The following is an 18,983-nucleotide window of genomic DNA, read 5'->3' on the forward strand; positions in this document are numbered from 1 at the left end:
ACTTTCAAATAAGGACCTATTACAGCTTTTAAAAGTGCTTTTACTGAAAAGTCTCCTAAAATTATATTACATAGGAAACTAGAAACAGGGCAACAACCATGGGAGTGGAGGTGGGGCAGTGCTTGTCATTTAAAAAAATGATAATCTGAGAAAGTAGGGCACAATTTAGGCTCAGGACACTTGTAGCATAAAATTTCCATTAAATAGGTAAAATGCTGTACTCTACACACAAAATGTCCAATTAAATTTAAGTCTTCTTTTTTTCTTTTTTAGCCAACTGTCCTTTCTATGTATTAAGAAGTTAAGATTCTCCATAATACTCCAACTGACAACCTTTCCTTTATGAGTTTAAATACTGGGCAAACTTTATTATGTTGAAATGTTACCACCAAAGGCTTGAATTTGCAAGTGGCCGAATTTCATTAAAGATTCTCCCAACAATTTTTAGGAGACAAAAGAAATGCAACATCAACAATTCCAAGTTCCAAACATATGATTGTATCCATATATACAATTTAATACCATATGTGCATATATATTTGTGGAAAACCTCAACTATTGCTCTTATGATGAAAATATTCTATATAAACGCTTAAATTTCTAGGGTTTCCTTAATGAAAATATGTCAAGGCCACACTGATAAGACAGGCATGTGGACATTAGGTCCAGAAAGCATCGGAAAGTGATGTGGTTTTCAGTCAGCAGAAGAACAATTACACAGGCAGCCCAGAGAAATGCTCATGTGTCACTTATGTTCATGACTATCACTGACATTTAGTTATGTATTCATGCAGATAAGTTTGAAAAGAATACATTGTGTTTTATGAAAGATCTGTAACAATTATTGTTCTTTACAACTAACCACCAGATCCATGCAGACTGTATTGCAATAAGTTTTCTTTTGGGGTATAATGCAATAGACATAAATGTGTGTATGTGTATGCATGTGTATAATTATCTAGTTTTTCTTTATAAGGGGTAAGAGCAATAAGTGATTCCAAATAGCTACTATAATTCCTAATACTTTTATCTCTGAGACACATGCTCGGAAGTCAAAGAGCTGCATAAATATCCAAATTATGAAACAGAAGAGCTATCTAGGGTTTTCTTCTTTTCCCAGCTTAGCTTGATGAAGGATTCCTCTGCATCAAAAACAAATAGATCTTTATGGAGGATATATAAATTACAATGACATGAAGGTATAAAGACTGCCCTAAATTCAGATTACCACATATATGTAAAAAAATCCTCTATGTATATTTTTCAACCCATTTAAAACATGAATGAAATCATTTCACAGACCCTCACATAATAGTAGTTGTTTGTGAAAAAGCATTTTTTTAAATAACTGTTGATTTAGGAACATGTGGAATGATTTTTTTATTTTAACAATTACAACAGCACTGATGTGTTTTTCAAAAGAGGAAGTATAGGCAAAAGATACCATTTGGTCTATAGTTAATGCTTCATTACAATTTTACAGTATGTTCCATTCTTTTATGGTCCAAAGGAGATGGAATCAACAGTTAATTAGTTTTTTTTAAGCCAGGATTCAGAAATGCTGTTCTCTTTTAAATGTAAAAAGCATCATTTGATAACTCAGTGGGCTTCTGTTTGAACAAGCACACATATGTTCAAAGAGACACTGATAGAGGGAAAGGACTGACGGAAGGAGAGAAATAAAGAAAGGGAAACGGAGGAGAAAACAGAAGAGAGGGACAGAGAGATTGACCACTCATGATGAAGCTATCCAGAATTATGCCATCACATAATCTAAAAATAAGACATTAATTTCCATATATAGGTTTATGGAGTCCCTGAAGATCTTAATCTGTGGCAGTTAAGCACATTCTAGACAAGCAAGTAACACACCTGTCTCAGAAAAAAACAATGCCAGGTATTATCATATTCTAAAATACACTATTATGGAACATATGCCACCTACGCCAAAGAGGGTAATTGCCAATCCAATGACTGTCCTTAGACCACTGCCCACCTACAGGCTATTGGCAGGTTGGGAAGAAAGGAAGTGATTTGTCAGAGAAGCACTGGTAGGTTCAGGCAAGAGGCTGGCTGCAGATTCCATAGTTCTGCAACAGAGAAGTAACTGTGTTGCCAATAAGCAAATGGAGGATATACTGCGTACATCCAGACAGGAATTGTCTTAGAAGATGTTAACAGCTTCCAGGTTAAAGAAGCAATTTCCACAGACTAACTGGAAGAGAAACATTTGGCTACAGCAAGAGAACCACAGGTTAGAGGTTTCTGGTGATGGGAACCCCCATCAGACACCTGTCAAATATCCACAGAGAAAGTCAGCTTTAACATGTACCAAGCCTGATAGATGATGCTACAATCAAAGATGTTAGTTCCCACAGACTCTCCCCTTTTCTCTCCTTCCAATACAACTAACAGTGCCAGAAGCTTCAGACATGAATACGACCATGAGGAACCTAGCAGGATGAAGGGAGAAGCCACTTCCCACACGCTCTTGCCTCCAGGTCTCCTGCCTGGAGCAGTGTCAGCTAACCCAGACAAGTTAACTCGAATTAAATTCACAGCTTTGCATATTACACATGATAGGACATTTTAATTAATGAGATGAGATTTGTATGACGTGGAAGGACTGTAGGGTGCTTCACTCTGTGAATGTGAGAGAGGTCATAGGATTCTTTCTAATTTAACCTAAAGGACAGAGAAGAATGAGTCCAACAAAGCAATCTGAATAATCCTGAGGTAGTTGGCTAGAGGATTATATGATTTTTCTATTGCTTTTCAAGGTATACATGTTACAGTAGAATCTAAAATTTCTAATTGTCAAAAGCACATTTGACTTGCATAGATCTTCAAAACAAAAACAAAAACAAAAAAACAGAGCTCAAATCTAAAATTTACTGATACACACAAACACGTACACGCAATGTTCATCAGTGTCCTAAAGCAAAAGCAACAAAACTTTTTCATTATATGGTATCTAAATGAGCACATATTTCATCATCAACATGTTTTATCACTAAGTGTAATCATATCTCAAGGGCGCATGTTTGACTTTGAAGCTAAGACACTGGGTTGAGATGTCCACATGCCATACTGGAATGCTTGGGTTTGAGTCTTGACTTCACTCCTGACTCCAACTTCCTACTAATATGCACCCTAGGAGGCAGCAGGTTGTTGGCACAAGTGAAGTGGTTGAATCCCTGTTACACATGTGGGAAACTTGGATTGAGTTCCTAGCTTTTGGCTTTAGCCTGACCCAGCCTCAGCTACTGAGCACGCCTAGGGAGTGAACTAGCACATGGGAGCACGACATTTGATTTTTGTGTGTGAGTGTATGTATATGTATGTATGTGTGTGTGTTGTCTTTATCTTTGTCTATCTTTGCCTCTCTGTCTCCATGCCTCTCAAATTAATTATTTAATAAAAGAATAATATTTAAAAACAAGAAGGTAGCACTAGTCAAAGATTAAAAAAACACAGAAGGAAGTGTTTCCGGATGCTACGATTAGGAGAATCGGGACAAAGAGATGACAACCTTGTTACTAGAAAGAGCCTTCCGAGACCAACAAAAGAATTGTGAAGCTGGGATCAAAATTTAACTATTAGCAGAGGAAATTATGAAATTTCAAAAACTGACCATTGAATAAAAGTGGGAATGGTTTAATGGGGAAAGGATAGATGACAAATGTAAATTGTTTCTAGGAATTTTATAAAGAAGTCGATCTCAAAGGTCATTATGGTGTCGACATCATGAAAAGAGTAACTTTAATAAACAAAAGATTCTCTGTCTATAAATTATAGAACTGAAAGGAGTTAAAAATATAGGGCCGAAAGGAGTTAAAAAGAGCAAACAGCTGCAAAAAGCAAGGGTGGACACATGTCTGTTTGGGAAACACTAATGAATAAGCACTGAAAAGACATAGAAAAGAGCAAAATTCTCAGAAGGCTCCATCAAGAGAACTGGATTCCAAGTCCAGGAAAAACAGTGCAGATAAAATGTAGTCACGTGTTGCAACAATCTTAACATTCGTAACAGTAAATCGCAGACCAAAAAAGAGTAACACAATGCAACTTTTTTGTACTCTTCAGGAAAAAAAGAGTAGGGACATTAGTTTGGGTGAGATACTAATTTCCATTCAGAATCCCAGGGTATTAAGAATTGAAAAGGACCTCCCTCCCTCTTGTTCTCTCTACTTTTCCTGTCTTTTTTTCTAACAGATGAAGAAACTGAAACCAAAGGTAATAGTGTTACTTCAGTGTTATAAGTGATGCTACTTGTGACAATGTTGGCCCGTAAACTTGGCCTCCAGAATCCGGCAACTGCCTGTTTCCACAAGACACAGATATTCACCTACACGGTTTAATTACTGTTTTCTATGGTAAAGCTTAAGGGCTAAACAGTAGGATTTTAAGATTAAGCCATCGTGGCTTTGTGGCAAAAGATTTACCACAAAATAACAAAAACCTTCCCATTGATCCAAAGCATATTATCATTCCCAAGCCAATTATATTAAAACTACATGGTTCTCAGGGTGGAGAATATTTTGGTATGTACAATTACAGATGAAACAAAACCAAAACATATAAAAGTATAATTTGAGACCTGTAAAATATTTGTTCATTACAATAAAGCAGTTAGTTTGAACACTAATCGTAAAAGCACACTAGGAAGCAAAATAAAAAGATTAGAGGCAACAGCAAACATGCACTTTTAGATCACAATTTCATTGCAAATACATGGAAACACATACCCATTTTTCCACATCAACTTGCTGTGGAAAGAAAAAGCCAAAATAAATAACAAACAAACAAATAAATAACTAGCAACGTTTCAATTACTGTCATTTAAATCAATAAAAATGTGGTTCCTGAACCAAAATCTATTTTGAATTCTAAAATATAAAAAAGTATTCAAGCTTTTAATTAACTACATTAAATCTCATCAAACAATAAATTAATTTAGTAATCAGAACTCAAAAGGCATTAGACTGAAAATGCACCAGGTACATGATTAATCCTATGTCTTCGCAAACAAAATTGAACATTTACCCAATTCTCAAATATATCAGACCTACCATTCTCTAACCATAAAAATCTATATAGTTAGAAGAATCAATCTGGGAAAACAAAACCTAACTATAATTTTTCTCATGATATTCAATACAAAATTTCTCTTGTCCCAATATTTCTAACAGATAAATTTCATAATTTAAAAGGCATACCTTGCCAAATAATTCTGAAATCACATGGGAATAAAATTATTCTTAAAGTTGTATTTACTGACAAATGTATATTAATCTCATTATGTGGCTCTTTAAGAAGTAAGTAACAACAATCACACTCACAGTGTAAGTAGAATCAAAAAAAGCCACATGTGAACATACTCGTTCTTCTGTAACATTCCAGGTTCCCTAGCCAATGCATCATCATCATAAAAAAAAAAAAAATTGAGGGATATATTCAGTATCCAAGGTCAGTGTCTGTAACTCACCCTTTCTATGGAATGTGTGATCGTTGTCCTGTCAGACTGGAGGCTTACCACAGGCTCGTCTTGCATTTAAGTGTATTTGTAATTTTTTCCCTTAAAAAATTCATTAAATCTAATGCTACTTCGTTGGCAATTTTGGCCAATGGCTAAGTATTTCCATCCCTCAGAAAGCATGCACCCAGAAGGCAATGTGTACAAACTGTATAACATAATCATAATTTTAAAAATGTTACAAAGTGACATTAAAAGAATTAACCTGAATATATAGGTGGAATTTCCTGAATTTGCTGGTGAAATTCAACTGGTTTCTTATAGCATTGTATTTTGGCTTCTCTAAAATTTATTTAGTCTTCATAAATACTTCTAAACCTACCCTTGTCTTTGTATTTTAAAAGCATCATATTGCTATTTGGTTTTCATTAAAAATTTTTCAGGATATTTTGCTTTGGTGTTAGTTAAACATTTTAAACATTAACTTATCCTAGCAATGAATCCAACTCTTTACATCAGATCCTGGAGCAAAAAGAAACAAAAGAAGCTTGTCCAATGCAGTACAGTTATCATGCACGTTTATTCTCCCCAAAGGACAGATGTTTATATTTATTCTAACAAAAATAATTCAAGAAGTATGAGATGTTTTCATTTTTACATTTATCAGGAAAACAGTATCTGTCATATTTTCATTGCTATCAATGATTTATCAAAAACATATTATACCATCATCATCATACTCACTACACACACACACACACCCCATAAGTATTATGGATTTTTTTCAAAAGAAATAATTTATAATCAAATTTCAGTTACTAAAATCAGCTAGAGCAGATCTTTAATGATCTATACTACATAAAGAAAGCATAGTTCCTTAAACAGAATTAGTGGCAATGATATATCAGACTCAATCTCCAAATACATAAAGAAGGGCTTAGCAATAGCATGTGCTGGGAATGAATTATCGGCTAGACACACAAGACAAGACAAATGGTCCACAGAGTTAAAAGACTAACATACAAGAAAGTTGCACTTAGGCAGAAGCAATGCAGAGCGATTTCATGACACGTCTCTTATTCGCAAGAATCATGAGTTCCTGCAAATGTGAAAAGGAGAATAATTTATATGAAGCTAATCAAGGAAGAAAAATTAAAAATTTACAATCAATTTGATCAACTTTAGGATCAATACATACATTTACAAAATCCATAAAACATGGAAGATAAATAATATTTTCCAATAATATATTATCCAACTACGTATGAGTTTTAAGAAATACATTGACTCCATTATTTTAGAGAAAAATATTTTGATATCTGTATTAAAGTATATTAAATATCCTATCATATTAACACTAATAAAATACAATTTTATTTTTAAAATAAAAGAGAGTTCCTTTAAAGGAAGCAACAGTCATTGAAATGTCAACTTGATTTAGCAAAGAGGATGTAAGAATCCAATATAAAACCAATTAATTCTAAATTATATCAGGTGAAAGGTGGACAATTCATACAATCTCTTTTTGTATTCACATTTCAATTATAAACTTGGGCACATAAATACAAGATATTCCATAACCTTAAGAAAAAAAGACTGCTTTTTTGGCTGCCGCTTCTAGGTTATCTAATTCTGTTTTACTGTTAAAGATGGAGAATCCTATTATAATTAACCCTAAATATATACCACAGATTAAAAACTCAAAGTAGTTCCCCTATATCTGAAGAGGATTCATTCTAAGACCCCAGACAGATGCCTTGGGGTGTTGCATTGTACTGAATCCTATATATACTAAGTTTTTTGAATTTTCTATATGTTCTGCAAGATTGTTACACAGTACCAGAGTTAATCTGTCTCTGCTGATTTTATGCCATGGTACCTTCTTCACATCGTTACCTTTATGTTTGGCGGCTGCTATTAAGTAAAATAAAAATCACTTGAACACAAGCACTGCAGGAACACCACAACAGGTCTGACAACCCAGATGGCTATTATATGACTAACAAGGAGTGGCATATACAGTGTGGACACACTGGACAAAAGAATGATTTGTGTCTTAAGTAGGGTTGTGAGAGATTTCATCACACTACACAGAACAGAGTATAATTTAAAACTTATGACTTGTTTATCCTCAGAATTTTCCATGTAATAGTTTCACACTGCAATTGACCAGGTAATTGAAACTCTGCAAATGGAAACCACAGATATGCGCCAGGCTTTGAGTCCCAAACTTTATATGCAATCCTACTGAATGTATTTTATATGAGGAAAGGAATAATATATAAAGACATATGGATCTTCCCCAACAACAAGAGAATGTCATATAGTTACTAAGTAATGGAGCAGAAACTTGAAATTTGGTTTCTCAATCTATACCAAAGACAGGATACATTATTCTTTTCTCTTTTGTTTTAAGTTTTTAAACTGCATTTTGTTTGGAATTCTTTTTTTTTTTTTTTGACAGGCAGAGTGGACAGTGAGAGAGAGAGACAGAGAGAAAGGTCTTCCTTTGCCGTTGGTTCACCCTCTAATGGCCGCCGCGGTAGCGCGCTGCGGCCGGCGCACCGCGCTGTTCCGATGGCAGGAGCCAGGTGCTTCTCCTGGTCTCCCATGGGGTGCAGAGCCCAAACACTTGGGCCATCCTCCACTGCACTCCCTGGCCACAGCAGAGAGCTGGCCTGGAAGAGGGGCAACCGGGACAGGATCGGTGCCCCGACCGGGACTAGAACCCGGTGTGCCGGCGCCGCAAGGCGGAGGATTAGCCTGTTGAGCCACGGTGCCGGCCTATTGTTTGGAATTCTTAATGACCCATTCCTTAAAAAGGTAACACTTAATAGGATTTGTTAACGAGAAAGTAACATCAAGGTAAGAGAACAGTGCAATATACCTGTAGATGCTTACAACATCAAACATTATTTATTTCCAATTGTTCAAACCACTTGCCTATTTTTTTGCATAGATATATTTCTAGATAATTACATTATGACAATAAGAACCCCATCACAAATATGAAATTTTTAATGTTGAGTGTTATACAAGAAAGGTTATCAAAATATTTAGTGTATGCCTATGACCCATTATGCTGCTGTTAAATTTTTTTAAAGTAATGTTAGAGAACATTGAAAAACAATACCACCAACAAAAACTATTCTACCCTGTAACTAATTCTCCATCACACATATGTATTATTAAAGCTGGAGGGAAAAATCTTTAAAAATTCCCACACTGTTCTAGGACTAAAAATACAGAAAAGCCATTCAGATTTTTTAAAGTTTATTCATTTATGATTTGAAGGGCTACACTTTTACTGACAATAATAGTTATATAAACATATGAAATCATGAGTATAAAATAAAGCTTGCTAAAATCTTACTAAGTAAACAAACCCACGCAAACAGCACCTACATCCAAAAATAAGGTACCACACATCACTCCTCCCCAAGGTAAGCATTAATACTATCCCCAATGATTGCTTTATCCTTCTTTTGAATTGGAATAAAAGTGTATGTATTCTTTTCTACTTAGCCACCGTAACTGAAATTAAGTTTGTAAATTCATCATGTTTTGAATGAAGCTATAGCTAATTAATTTTTACTACTTAACAATATTCCAATGTATGGAAATATCATTTATCTATTTAACTATTGATGAGCACATGGGTTTTTTTAAATTTTCAAATTTTAATTTTAAATTGTTCTTAACAGATTCAATGTGTTTTGTAGATACAATATATAATGATATTCCTCTCCTCCCTCCCTCCCTCCCTCCCTCCCTCTCCCACTCTCCCTCTATCTTCCTCTGTCTTCTTTCCTTCTATGTTTTTTTAGTTTTTGATAAAACATATATTGAGGGCCAGCGCTGTGAGACAGTAGGTTAATCCTTAGCCTGTGGCACCAGCATCCCATATGGGCTCCGGTTCTAGTCCCAGCTGCTCCTCTTCCAGTACAGCTCTCTGCTGTGGCCTGGGAAAGCAGAAGAAGATGGCCCAAGTGCTTGGGCCCTGCACCCACGTGAGAGACCAGAAAGAAGCTCCTGGCTCCTGGCTCCTGATCAGCACAGCTCCAGCTGTTGTGGCCATTTGGGAAGTGAACCAATGGAGGGAAGACCTTTCTCTCTGTCTCTCCCTCTGTAACTCTACCTCTCAAATAAACAAATAAAATCTTTTTAAAAAAAAAGTAAAAAAGAAATTTTGAATTTACATTACAGTAAAAAGGCTTAATACTTCACTGAATAAGAAGTTTAACAAATAAAAAAGCAAAAAGACCCTAGATTAGTAGGAATACAGAAAACAGTTATAAACAAGAATTGAGCGGAAAAATGACCATTTCAGCATGGGTTGATTTTGAGTTGGAACTATTACAAATAATTCTGTGATGAATGTTCTCATATTCTTTTTGATAAGTACATGAATATATTTCTTTGGGGCATATACCAGGAATGGAAAATATGCATCAAAGATTTATAGATGTTTAGTTACAGTACATATTGCCAAGCAGTTTCCAAAAGGATTACATGAATTTACATTCTCAACAACGGTTTATAAATTTAAATTGCTTTATATCCTAATATAACTGGTATTACTAGTTTCTTTAATTTTAACTTTTCTGGTCCAGGTGTAATAATACCACATTGCAGTTTCAATCTGCATTTCTCTGATGCCTACTTAGATGAAGCAACTTTTCATATGCTTTTAGAAATTAGAATACCTACTATTATCAAGTTTTTGTTCAAGTTTTACACATTCCTTTTTTTTTTAGACTGTTTTTCTCCTTGATTTGTCAGAGTTCGTCATACATGGTCTTTTGTCATATATACACACATACACACACACATATATTGCACATCTATGTTGTATATGTATACTGATTTATGTACACATATGGCAACTGTCTACTCCCAGTCTGTGTCAGGGCTTTTTAGATTCCTAATAGCAACCCTGATGAAAAGAGGATCTTAACTGTTATGCAATTCATCTAACTTTTCTCTCATATTGTGGTATATTTTGTCATGAAGAGATTTTCCTACATTATCTTCTAAAAAACTCATTATTGTAGTGTTTACCTGACAGCCCAATGCACCTGGTATTGATTTTGTGTGTATAATAAAGAGGGAGTCAAGATTTGCCCTTACCCCCCAACCCCATTGTCCCAGCTATACAATCAGTGAGGAGTGAAAGGATCATTCATAAAAAGATAATCCTTTCCACATCACACTGCATTTTCACCTGCCCATGTTTAAATAACCAATGTGTACATCTAGCTAAAAACTCTTCAATTTTGGTCTATTTTTCTAACTCTGTGCTAATATAAAACTAACTTAATTTTTATAACATTGAAACAAGCTTTGACAACTGTTAGGCAAGTAGTCCAACTTTGTTCTTTTCTTCCATATCATATTTGTTAATATTGCCCTTCCTTATTTCCTGTGTTCCCAAAATTTGAACATACTATGTGCTCCCCATTTAGGTCATCTTTATTTTTCTCCAAATGTTTTTCAACTTTCTGTGCAAATGCACATTTTTTAGAACGATTCATAGGTGTGTGATGTTCTATTATACTATTCAGTGCACTCTTTCCATATTACATTCCAGGAAAGGGAAAGAACGTAGAACGTGCTTAACAATTTCATACCCACCCTCATTAGTGTTAATATTGTTGCATATTTTAAATGTTCATTTAAAATTTGGCTATATTTTTTGGCCATATATTTATTCTTAGCCATCTGTTCTTGCGTTTGTTTTTTTTCCTCCCAAATCTGGTATTTCCTTTCTGCCTAAACAATTCTTTCTTCTATCTTGAAATTACCTTAATTTTTATCTGTTTGGAAATGTCTTCATTTCAACTTTTTATTTTTTAGAAATTTTTAACAGGCTAATACAGTTCATAGATACAATTCTGAGAATATAATGATATCCCTTTCTCTCTCCCTCACCCTTCTCCCTTTCTCTCCTTCACTTCTGAGATAACTTATCTTTTAATTTACATTGCAGTCAAAGCTTAAAGCTCCAGTAAAAAGAGTTCAACAAGTAAAAAGTAAACAGATCCTAGTTTAGCAGAAATATAGGCAAGAGTCATAAACAATAATCTAATAAAAAATGACTATTTCATTTATAAAAAATTTTAAATTACATATCATTAAAATTATAGCAGTATATAGCATTCTTAACCATTAATTTGCCAAAGGTATAAAACAAAGTTTGACAAACCTATGTTCGCAACAATACTGATACTCACAGGCATTTTTTTTTGTTATTGTTTTTGTTTTGAGTTCCCACATAAAAGAGAGAAAAGGCAGTATTTGTCTTTCTGTGTATTTTATTGGCATGGAATTCAAAAGAAGTGATTATTGTCTTTTTTTTTTTTTTTTTTTTTTTTACAAAATTAAAGATGTCATGTCTTGGTCTTCTGTTTCTATCCTTCTGTTTCCTAATCAAATATTAGTCTTATTGTAGCTTTTCATTTTTTTTCCCCTCAAATCCAATTGGAAGGCTGGGTGTGAAGCTTATGATTCTGTTGGCTTCTGGATCACTCACTTATTCCCTAATATGTAAAATTTCCAAGGATCGCAACTGAGACCCTGTAGTGATTACCAGGATCCCTATTCCTTAACTGAAAATGAGATTTTTGTATCTGCAGCACAAGATTAAACCCCAAAAGACGTTATTAGTATTGTTTCAAATAATCTGAATGCAGTGACCTATTACACTGCTGAGCCTTTCACTTGCTCCCTGCTAGGCTTCTTGGTTCATTCCCCAGCACAGCTGAGGAGGAAGAAAAGGCCCCGAATGAGTAAAACTCTCCAGAGCATAGGACTTTATTCTGTGTCTCCTTTTCCTTCAAGACATCTATCCTCAGGTTCTGCCAGAACTATATATTTCTCTTCCCAGCCACCTAAGATTAGGCAAAGTTTCATAGGACTTTTTTCTTCTTCTTAGTTTTTTCCCAGCTCAATACCTAGCGTATGTCCCAAAGGAAAAACTGATGTACAGACTGTTAGGCCTATCCCAACACCCTTCTGCCACAGGATTTCAGCCCATTCAGGTTCTAGCTACCTCTGAAGTTCCCAGTGCTTTCAAACATACTCCCTTTGTAGAATACATCATGATTTATTGCTTCTTCAACTTTTGCAGTTTGGGGAATGTGGTTTCATGTTTTGGTTTTGTTGTTTCCCATGATTATTTGTTGGTCTAGTAACTCTGGAAAGGAAGTTATTGAGTTTTTTCATTTTCTGAATTTCTTATACAAGGTCTGATCCAAACAATGAAAGACTCAAAACCAATTATACTTCCTTTGTCTTGGGCCCTGACGTGTCCTTCTCCCCCAGGTTTTATGCATGATATATTGGTTCCTTGGTGCTAGTGATTTGTAAATAAATGGCCAAAAGGCAATTTAGCAAAGAATTACATGAAATGTATACTACACACTTTCATTAGAACATCAACATTCAGCTGGGTCAATTGTATTTCTTTTTTTTTTTTTTAATACTCTTTTTTTTTTTTATCTGACAGGTAGAGTTATAGATAGTGAGAGAGAGAGACAGAGAGAAAGGTCTTCCATCTGTTGGTTCACTCCCCAAATTGCCACTACTGCTGGCGCTGCGCTGATCCGAACCAGGAGCCAGGTGCTTCCTCCTGGTCTCCCATGTGGGTGCAAGGGCCCTAGGACTTGGGCCATCCTCCACTGCCCTCCCAGGCCACAGCAGAGAGTTGGACTGGAATAGCAGCAACCGGGACTAGAACCTGGCACCCATATGGGATGCCGGTGCCTCAGGCGGAGGATTAACCAAGTGAGCCATACCGCTGGCCCTTCAATTGTATTTCAACAAGCAACAAATTCACCCATTGAAAGTGGAAAGGGAAAGAAACCAATATTCTTTAGAACCTACTAATTTAAGTCTTGTGTTAGGAACTTTCATAGTTGCTTTGTTTCCATAACTATTAGTCTCATTAGAACCAATTTTTCCTTTGCTCCTTTTCTTATTCATTTTTATATGGGCTTACAAATGACAGCAGATTCACTGAACCTCAGACACAGCTATCTACCTAAATATTCCCAGGAACAGTGCAAGTAATTTTAAAATGGAAACTACCAAAGTGCTACATTAGGACAAACAGATATAGCATTAATATTGGACAAATTATAAATAAAAACAAAGCATCTCCCATTACTACAATATTGAATGTGATGTATATTTTCTAATGGCATAAGACCACAGAATCCTTTCTTCCATCAGTTTAAGGAAGACCATTTTCAAAAATTTAATTAAGTAAATGAATTCCAGTACTTCACTGAACTAGAGTTTAGCCCAATTTCTGGGCTTAACTTGAGTACTATATTAATCAGGAAAAAATGATCCCATTTTTCAGATCTTTCAAACAATGAAGAAGACTTGCACAGTAATCTTACCAATCTCATACACTAGCACACGTATGACTTAATTCAAGGAAATGTGATAATTTTTAGGCAGAAGTTTAAATTGCTTTCTTTTAAAACTTAAACAAGGTAAAGCTTTTAAAAGACTAAGATCTTCAGAAATTATTCCTATTTCAGAATAGGAATAGTTCCTGTAACATTATTTAAATGCTTCTGAATTTGTTTATATCCTCAGGAACATATGTACAATCTTAAATTCAAAATTACCAATACCACCTATCTGAAAGTATGGAATATGTTAAAATGGCTTTTGCATAAATTTTAATTTTAACAAATGCAAATGGATGAGTGTTGAGTAAACAACATAGCAGACTTCTCCCATCTAGTCTACTTATCAGAATTAAGTTCATTTAGATAACATAAGTTATATCATTTGGGAGAATAAATAGGAAGGGGATAAGCAATTACTGAGGAATAAACAATGAGGTTAGATTAGCCTTATTAAATACAAATCATCTCTAAAATACTGTGATTAAATCACTGTTGTTGGTCAAGATAATAGACAGACTTATATGACAGAATATTCAGCTTTGAGTCACACATTTGGGAATGTATATGAATTTACTATGTACTTTAAGATCACAATAAACATAAGGAACTAAATCATCACTCACGAATAATGAGGAGATGATTGGCTAGCTGTTGGAAAAAAATCAAATACTAATCTTAAACTGCAGATGGATCTACTAGGAATAATAATAGACTCCATGTAATAACAAACTCTTAAAAATAAATTCCAGATCTTGTACTATAAAGAAATGGTGAGTGTAAAGAGAGATACAGTGATTTTAAAAATTATTCTAACAAATCAAAACAAAACCAATCAAAATCCTACCAAGTTATTTTGTGAATATTGACAAACCAATATTTTAAATATTTATTTATTTATTAGAAAGGCAGAGGTGCAGTGAGAGAGATCGATCTTCCATCAGGTGGTTCACTCCCCAGATGACTGCAAAAGCCAGAGCTGCACAAGTCTAAAGCCAGAAGCCATAAGTTTCTTCTGGGTCTTGCACGTGGGTACAGGGGCCCAAAAACTTGGGCCATTCTCCGCCGACTTGGGCCATCTTCCACTGCTTTCTCAGGTCCAAAAGCAAGGATGGGCATTTGAGTGGAGCAGACGGGACATGAACTTGGGCCCATATGGGATGCCAGTATTGCAGGCACCAGCATTACTGTCTATGCCACAGTGCCAGCCGCAACAAACCAATTCTAAAATATATGTGGCGAGGTAGGCATGTAGCCTAATGGTTAAGATACCCATTATCTCATATTGGCGTGTTGGATTCATCACTTAGCATATCTCTTGACACCAGATTTGAGCCAGTTCAGAACCCTGAGAGGCAGTATCAGTGGTTCAACGGAGGGGGTTCCTGCCAACCATGTGGCACACCTGGACTGGGTTTCTGGCTCGTGGCTTTGGCAAGGTAGGGGATGTTGCTGTGATTCGGGAAGCAAACCAGCTGATGGGAGTATTCTCTCTCTCGCTTGCTCTCATTCCCTCTCCCTCTCCCTTTGCTCCCTCACTTTCTCCCTCCAGCCCATCCTCTCAAATAACTACATTAAATTTTTAAATAAGTAAAAATGAAATGTATACAGAAAGGCAAAAGCTCAGAATAATGAACAAAGCATTGCAGAAAAACAATCAGAGGACTAATGCTATGCAATTTCAAGATTTAGGATGAAGCAACAGTAATCACAATGAAGATAGTATGGGTGAAAGAGCAGAGAAATAGATCCAGGGAACAGATCAGAGGCTAGACATAGACCCTCCCCCCCCCAAATACTGTCAGCCGATCTTTGACAAAGGAGCATAGGCAATAGAATGAAGGGATCATCTTTTCATCAAAGAGTTGTTGAACAACTGGGCATGCACATGTTTCAAAAAGTATCTCTGCATCTGGACCTTAATCTCTTCACAAAACATGGCTTAATGTGGATTACAGACCTTAATGTTACTAATGCCTAGAAGATAATGGGAAAGTCTAGGTGAAATTGACTTTGGTGATAACTTTTTAGGAACAATACCAATAGCACAATATGTGAAAGAAAGATTGATCCACTGGGTTTCACCAATTTTAAAATTTTCTACTCTAGGAAAGACACTAAATGAAAAAAAACAAACCACAACTGGACTGGGGGAAATTGTTGCAAAAACACATCTGATAAATGACTACAATGTAGAACATACAAAGAATTCTTAAAAATAGATAAGAAGAGCTGGCGCTGCGGCGCAATAGGTTAATCCTCCACCTTGCGGCGCCAGCACACCTGGTTCTAGTTCCGGTCGGGGCACCGGATTCAATCCCGGTTGCCCCTCTTCCAGGCCAGCTCTCTGCTGTGGCCAGGGAGTGCAGTGGAGGATGGCCCAAGTGCTTGGGCCCTGCACCCCATGAGAGACCAGGAGAAGCACCTGGCTCCTGCCTTCGGATCAGCACGGTGCGCCGGCCGCAGCACGCTGGCCGCAGCGGCCATTGGAGGGTGAACCAACGGCAAAGGAAGACCTTTCTCTCTGTCTCTCTCTCTCACTATCCGCTCTCAAAAAAAAAAAAATAAATAAAAATAATAGATAAGAAGAAACAAACAACCCAATTAAAATGTGTGCAACAGATCTAGGCAGAAACCTCCCCAAAGAAAATATACCAGTGATAAATAAATAAGTGCAAAGGGGCTCCACTTCACATGTCATCAGTAAATAGCAAATTAAAAGAATAAGATCACAATGGACACCTAGAAGAGGAACTAAAAACCGAAACCTGACAACATCAAACGCTGCCACGTGTGCAGAGCAACAAGAACACTATCCATTGCTGTTTAGAAGACAATAAAGTATAGCCACTTTGAAAAAGAGTTTGACAGTGTCTTAGGCCAGCGCCATGGTTCACTAGGCTAATCCTCCGCCTGCGGCGCCGGCACCCCAGGTTCTAGTCCCGGTCAGGGCGCCAGATTCTGTCCTGGTTGCTCCTCTTCCAGTCCAGCTCTCTGCTGTGGCCCAGGTGGGCAGTGGAGGATGGTCCAAGTGCTTGGGCCTTGCAACTGCATGGGAGACCAGGAGGAAGCACCTGGCTCCTGGCTTTGGATCGGCGCAGAGCGCTGGCTGTAGCGGCCATTTGGGGGATGGAACCAACAGAAGGAAATCCTTTCTCTCTGTCTCTCTCTCACTGTCTAACTCTGCCTGTCAAAAAAAAAAAAAAACAAAGAAAGAAAAAGAGTTTGACAGTTTCTCATAAAACTAAATATACTCTTACCATACAGTCTAGCAATGGTGTTTATTCAAATGAGTTGAAAATGCATGTCCACACAAAGTCCTGCAAATGAGTACACAGCTTTTTTATTCATAATGGACAAAATTTGAAAGCAATCAAGATGTCTTTCAACACATGAATGGCTAAATACATATGGTACCTCTCTATAATGGAATACTAGTTACTGATGAGAAGAAACAATCAAGCCATGAAAACACAGAGAATCATTAAATACATATTTCTAAGTGAAAGATTCAGTATGAAAAGGCTACATAAAATGATTCCAAGTAAATGACATTCTAACAGAAACTGTGAATAGCAATAGTTCCCAGGGGCAAAGGGGAAGGGACAGATGAACAGGTAAAGTTCAGGGAGGTTTCAGGGCATTTGAAATTATCCTTACCTATATACCAAAGCCCATAAAATGTGCAGCACAGAGTGACCCCAAAGGGAAGCCATGTACCTTGGTTAATAATCATGCTTAAATTTGGTTCATCAATTTTAACCAATGTAGCATGCTAATGCAATATGTCTACAAAAGAGGAAGCAGAAAGGGGGGTTGTGGGAACTGTTTACTTTCCAGCAATTCTGTAGATCTAAAACTGCTTTTAAAATGTAAGTGAAGGCCAGCGTTGTAGTAGAGCAGGAAACACCACTGCATGTGATGCCAGCATCCCTATGGGTGCCAGTTCAAGCCCCAGCTGCTTCCCTTCCGAAACAGTGCAAGATGGCCAAGTGCATGTCACAAGGGACACCCAGATGAAGCTCCTGGCTCCTGGCTCCAGGCTGGCCCAACCCTAATGGTTGTGGTCATTTGTGGAGTGAACGAATATTTGGAAGACCGACCTCTCTGTCTCTCTAACTCTGCCTTTCAAATAAATAAAATAAATCTTAAAGTAAGTGAAATAGAAAACATTTTCAGACATAAAACGTTATAAAGCCAATAATATATATATAATATGCAAAATAATCATTGTACAATAAAAAATGAGAGAAAAAATAAAAGTTTAAAGTGCCCTGATATACTACAACAATTAAATTAGGAACAGGATGCTTGGGAAGCTGTGCAGTTAGAGGCAATTTTTTTATTTTAAATTTTATTTAAGGTATACAACTTTCATGAATTTCATTTATACAGATTGAGGAACATAGTGATACTTCCCACCCCACCCACCCTCCTGCCCATGTTTAACCCATCTTTCTCCTCCCTCTTCTGTTCCCACTCTTAATTTTTACAAAGATCTATTTTCAGTATACTTCATACTCATAAGGTTAACCCTACATTAAATAAAGAGTTCAAAAACAGTTTGAAAAAAAAAATGTTTCTCAACAGTAGAGGCAAGGGCTATAAACAATCATCAACTCTCAAAAAGTCCATTTCACTCTTATACATTACATTTTAGGTACTCTGTTACCCAAGATCAGCACAAACATATGCTATGTTACAGGCAAATTAAAGATCTAGTTCTAAGAAGACATAATCAAGAGAGTCCTTGACAAAATACCACAAGAGTGAGTCAATTTGTTCCTGGACGCACCCAGGTACAGATATTTCTTCCTAACCAATGCTTGAATACTTTACAAAGAAACTAAAAAACCCCTAATGGGGAGTCTACATACAAATCTACAAAAATTTAAATAGTCATGTAATCAATAGTATCTACCTCAAATAGTTTTTAAATTATAGAGCCAATATTCATGAATAAATAATTACCTTACATGCAATATATACACATTCATACTTCTACACTTGATCTTAGCCAAAAGGCCGTGAAGCAATTATGTACTTTTATTCTGTGAACTAATAAAAGTAAAACAAAAGAAAACCTC

General features: G+C 36.2%; 1 protein-coding gene across 1 annotated transcript in view; it reads right to left on the minus strand.

Annotated features, from left to right (window-relative positions):
- RYR2 (ryanodine receptor 2) overlaps positions 1-18,983 on the minus strand; it is a 776,922-nt gene that overhangs the window by 477,037 nt on the left and 280,902 nt on the right. Inside the window, exon 4 of the mRNA XM_062210679.1 lies at positions 4,749-4,769. Coding sequence (XP_062066663.1) covers positions 4,749-4,769 — 21 coding nt within the window. The remainder of the gene's footprint in view (positions 1-4,748; positions 4,770-18,983) is intronic.

Source organism: Lepus europaeus, chromosome 14 (genome assembly GCF_033115175.1).
Source record: "Lepus europaeus isolate LE1 chromosome 14, mLepTim1.pri, whole genome shotgun sequence".
NCBI classification, from domain to species: domain Eukaryota; kingdom Metazoa; phylum Chordata; class Mammalia; order Lagomorpha; family Leporidae; genus Lepus; species Lepus europaeus.